The 3807-nt window shown below is 68.3% G+C and overlaps 2 protein-coding genes across 2 annotated transcripts in view; one reads left to right on the top strand and one right to left on the bottom strand.

Moving 5' to 3' along the window:
- The window catches only part of MNEG_9500 (patatin), a gene marked incomplete at both ends in the record, with an annotated part of 3401 nt that extends 2917 nt beyond the window's left edge, over window positions 1–484 (top strand). Inside the window, one exon of the mRNA XM_014042028.1 lies at window positions 56–484. Within this exon, the coding sequence (XP_013897482.1) occupies window positions 56–484 (429 nt within the window). The remainder of the gene's footprint in view (window positions 1–55) is intronic.
- A 2946-nt stretch (window positions 485–3430) lies between these two features.
- MNEG_9499 (calcium-dependent protein kinase) overlaps window positions 3431–3807 on the bottom strand; it is a gene marked incomplete at both ends in the record, with an annotated part of 4180 nt that continues 3803 nt past the window's right edge. Inside the window, one exon of the mRNA XM_014042027.1 lies at window positions 3431–3589. Coding sequence (XP_013897481.1) covers window positions 3431–3589 — 159 coding nt within the window. The remainder of the gene's footprint in view (window positions 3590–3807) is intronic.

The following is a 3807-nucleotide window of genomic DNA, read 5'->3' as shown; positions in this document are numbered from 1 at the left end:
CCCGCCATACATGAAGGAGGCCTGGCGCGCCGAGCCCCTCCACGCCAACCACCAGGGGCGGCCCTTGGAGGATCTGCTGCTGTCAATGGCGGGCCCCGCCCCCTCAAGATTGGACCTGTCGGGCGACGACGAGGCGTACCACGCGTTTCTGGATCGGTTGATCAGCAGCAGCGGCGGCGGCGGCGGCGGCAGCCGCGGGGCCAGCCCATCGTCGTCGCTCGACGAGCAGCCGGCGGCCGACGCCGCGGCCGCGCGCGCGCGCGCGGCGCGGAGCGACATGGTCGGGTGCGGGCGCGCGGGGGGCGTGCGGGCGGCGGACGGGGTGGGGGGGAGCCACATCCTGCCGATATACCCAGGGGCGGACGCGTCGTTCTCGCCCGTGTGCACGCACGTGCCGACCCTCAACAAAGGGCGGCAGGAGGGCTTCGAGTCCATGCGGCGCGTGCTGGTGCCCGCGCTCGCGGCGCCGCCGCGCGCGCGGTGAGGGCGGGCGCGACCCGCGGCTGCGGGGGACGGCGGGGGCCCGGCGGGCCTGCCGTCGGCGGCGGCGCCGCTGCAAAAGGGTGGCGTGCCGCTGGCGGCCCTCGGGCGGCCGCCCCTGTGATTCGCTGCAGAGGACCTTCCCTATCAAAGCATCCAGAAGACAATCTAGCAGAGGGCGTGCGGCACCGAAGCGGCTGACGAACCACAGTCCGGGGACTGCCCCCCGTTCAAGACTGCATGAGCGCACAGCACCCTGCCCGCCCTCCTGTCACGAGGACCCCTGCGCGGTGCCGCGGCCGCGGCCATGAGCGACGCCGCGCGCCGCGGCCGCGAAGGCGGACCGTGAATGGGGGCGGCCTATCTTTTTGGCTAGGAAACGACGCGCTGGGCGTGCGGCGCTGTTGCGCGCCGCCCTCGGCATGCACGTTCCTGCCCGGTATGCGGAGCGCCTCAAGAGCACGGCCATCGCTCGCGCCGCTAGCGACCCCATAGCTTGCATTTCGTTCAATTTTATCCGGCCCCGAAGCTGGCTGGACCAACCAGGCGCGCCGCCTTTGTACACACACCCCCGACCCACCCCCTGGCTCTTTATTCGAACCGAGCACAGCACCCACTTGAGCGCCTGGCAGCTTCTCAGCGCCTCTGCCACTTAGTCAACCTGCCTGGCCTCTGCGCCTCGCTACGTCCCGCCGCGCCGCTGCCTGCCGGCCGGACGGCCGGCTGGCGGGCTTCGTTTTTTCGCGCATCCCGCCCCCTTGCGTCCGGCTCTCTGCCCGGCTCTCTGCATCGGCAGGGCTGCGCGCGTGGTGGGGCGTGCGTGCGCGCCACACGCCTGCCTGCGCCGCCCTGTGGTGTGCCGCGGTGGGCTGGATCCCCCCCTCCCAACTTCTTCCCACGCGCCACACGGGCCCATTCTCAACCCGCTGTGTGAGCGCGCGCGTGCAGTTGAGCCCGCCGTGGCGACGCCGCGCGCGGCTGTATGCGCGCGCGGCGCTGCGCCTCGGCCCGCGCTTTGGGCCGGTTGCCGGCGGACAGGCGTTGAATGTGCCCCCACCGGCCGCCTGGCGCTCACCAGCCCGCGCAGCGGTGCGACGCCTGCGCTGTGCGGGCTGCCTGGGGCGCGTTTGCCTGTTGTGCCTGTTGTGTTGTCGCTCGCATTGACGCGCCTGCATGTGCCTGCTCTGCGGCAGAGGCTGAAAGCTGAGTGACTGAAGAGAAGGCAGGGCCTATTTCGCACCAAGGCACCCCGTGGGTTTGCCGGACTACATGAAAGCAGTCCAGGACTGTCTGCATTCGCCAGGGGGCAGTCCCCGCCGCCGACGCCACTGGTGACTCATGATGGTACCCTGCTCGGGTGACTCATGATGACATCATCACGTGGCGCCGGCGGTTTTGGGGACAGAGCAGAGCGGGTGGGGCCGCAGAGACTGCGGCACCACACGCACACTCAATCCAGGGGTTGCAGATCGGGCGACGCGCAACCGCCCGCCGTCGTGTGCCGTCCCTCGTGTCGCGTTGTTGATTGTCTCTAGCGCCGCGCTTCTGACCCGCCCCTTTGTCTGATAGGCCCGCCGGGACTGTGCACCGGCGGCGGCGCGTCCTTTTTCGACGTTGCGCCATGCAGGGAGCGCGCTGACCCGGCTGGCCATGTCAGATGCGGCGTGGTCATGGGCCGCTCCGCCCCTCTTTTTCCCCCTCTGTTGACCCTCTGTTGACCGGATGAGACCCGACAGGCTCGTACTGGACCGGCTCCCCCAGGCCTGAAACCCTGTGGGGCTGCGCTGCGCCTTTCGTCTCATCCGCTCAAGAGGGTGCGCGGCTTATGCTGTGCACGGCTGAGCGCAGCGCTCAGTGCGCTGCGCTCCGATCGAGCCGTTTCAACGTTTGGAGCCCCTCTTGTCTGGGTTTTCCCTCTGTCCCCCTTGTTATTAGGGCCGGTCGGTCTGTGTAACCCTTTGCCTATTCTTCTGCCGCAGCTGCCGCCGACTGGACCTTGTAACCGGCGGCCTGCTGCCAGGGGTTGCTCTGGAGGCCTATGCCTCAGCAGCTGCCAAGGCGTACATCAGTGCTCGCAGAGCGAGCGCCCGTGAGCACACCCCAGCTGTTTGCCCCTTGCAACGTCGTCACATGCACCACACACTGAAGCTTGGTTGGATTGGCACCTGGGCTGCAGGGCCAAAGGCGGCGCGATACAGTGCAAAAGGGTAACAAATGCGTCGTGGCAGTGCAAGGTCCGTCTGTGTGCAAATGGCAGCGGCGCCGGCTGGCCGGAGAGCCAGGCCGAGCGCGCATGCGCGTGCGCGCGCCCACCCCACGAGCCCAGACGCGCCGCGGGCGGCGGCGGCCGCGTCGCCCCACGCTCAGCGGGGGCGCGGGCAATGCAAGGTGAGAGAGGGCCGGTCAGACAGGAACAAGGTTGGGCAAACAGGACATCACATTCTTTGGAGCCTTTGCGGCCGGCGTTGGACAAGGCAGTTGCCCCATGGCACTGCAAGCGGGGGCCCAGCTCTGGCCCGCCCCGACGAGGGGAAAGCAAGGGGCAGATGGCTCAACGAGCGAGGGGGGCTTGGGCGCGCGCTGTTCAAGAGCGGGACCCCGCGCACGCGCCCTGCAACGGGACGCCGGTTCGCAGGCGCGCCACAACTAGCACGCCATCCGGGCCCGTTGGGGCCGTGCTCGCCCACAATGGCATCAGCATTTTGAAGCGGCGAAACCGCCGCCGCCCCCGCATCAGCAGCCCCTTACAAAGCGGGGGCAGTCAAGCCTGCCCCCAAGGCATCTGCCACAGGCGGCAGCCGGGCACAGGGGGGCGGCGCGTGGGTCCTGAGGCCAACAGCTGCCCGAGCATGGTCAAAACAGGTGTGTGAGAGTACGTGGTGGTGGGGGGCAAAGGGGAAGGGGAGGAGGGTGGGGCACGCGCGCGCCCGCCCCGCGGGATGGCCGTTCCTCATGCGACGTCCGAGATGCTCGCGTTGCTCAGGACCGGGGGGTCGGTGAGGAAGCCGCCGCGCAGCTGGTGGTGCGTCTGCTGGGCGGCATCTGCGCGCATCATGGCGCAGAACTCTTCGTAGTCGATGCGGCCGTCCTTATCCTTGTCCACCTCCGCCTGTGGGTTTTGCGCATGGATGTGATTCATGGTTTGGGTTGTGTGTACACGATTGTGATTTGATGCAGTGTGTGTGCGCGTATTGTGTGCATGTCAAAGCGACTACGTGTGTTTGCAGGGGGGGGGAGTGTCAAAAGAACGGAGCAGAAGCATGTGTGTGTGTGTGTGTGTGGATATGTGTGTGTGTGTGTGTGTGTGTGTGTGTGTGTGTGTGTGTG

The sequence above is a fragment of the Monoraphidium neglectum genome, assembly GCF_000611645.1.
Source record: "Monoraphidium neglectum strain SAG 48.87 unplaced genomic scaffold scaffold01959, whole genome shotgun sequence".
Classification (NCBI taxonomy): domain Eukaryota; kingdom Viridiplantae; phylum Chlorophyta; class Chlorophyceae; order Sphaeropleales; family Selenastraceae; genus Monoraphidium; species Monoraphidium neglectum.
Note: the sequence above shows the minus strand (reverse complement) of the source record. Positions and strands in the feature narration are given on the sequence as shown.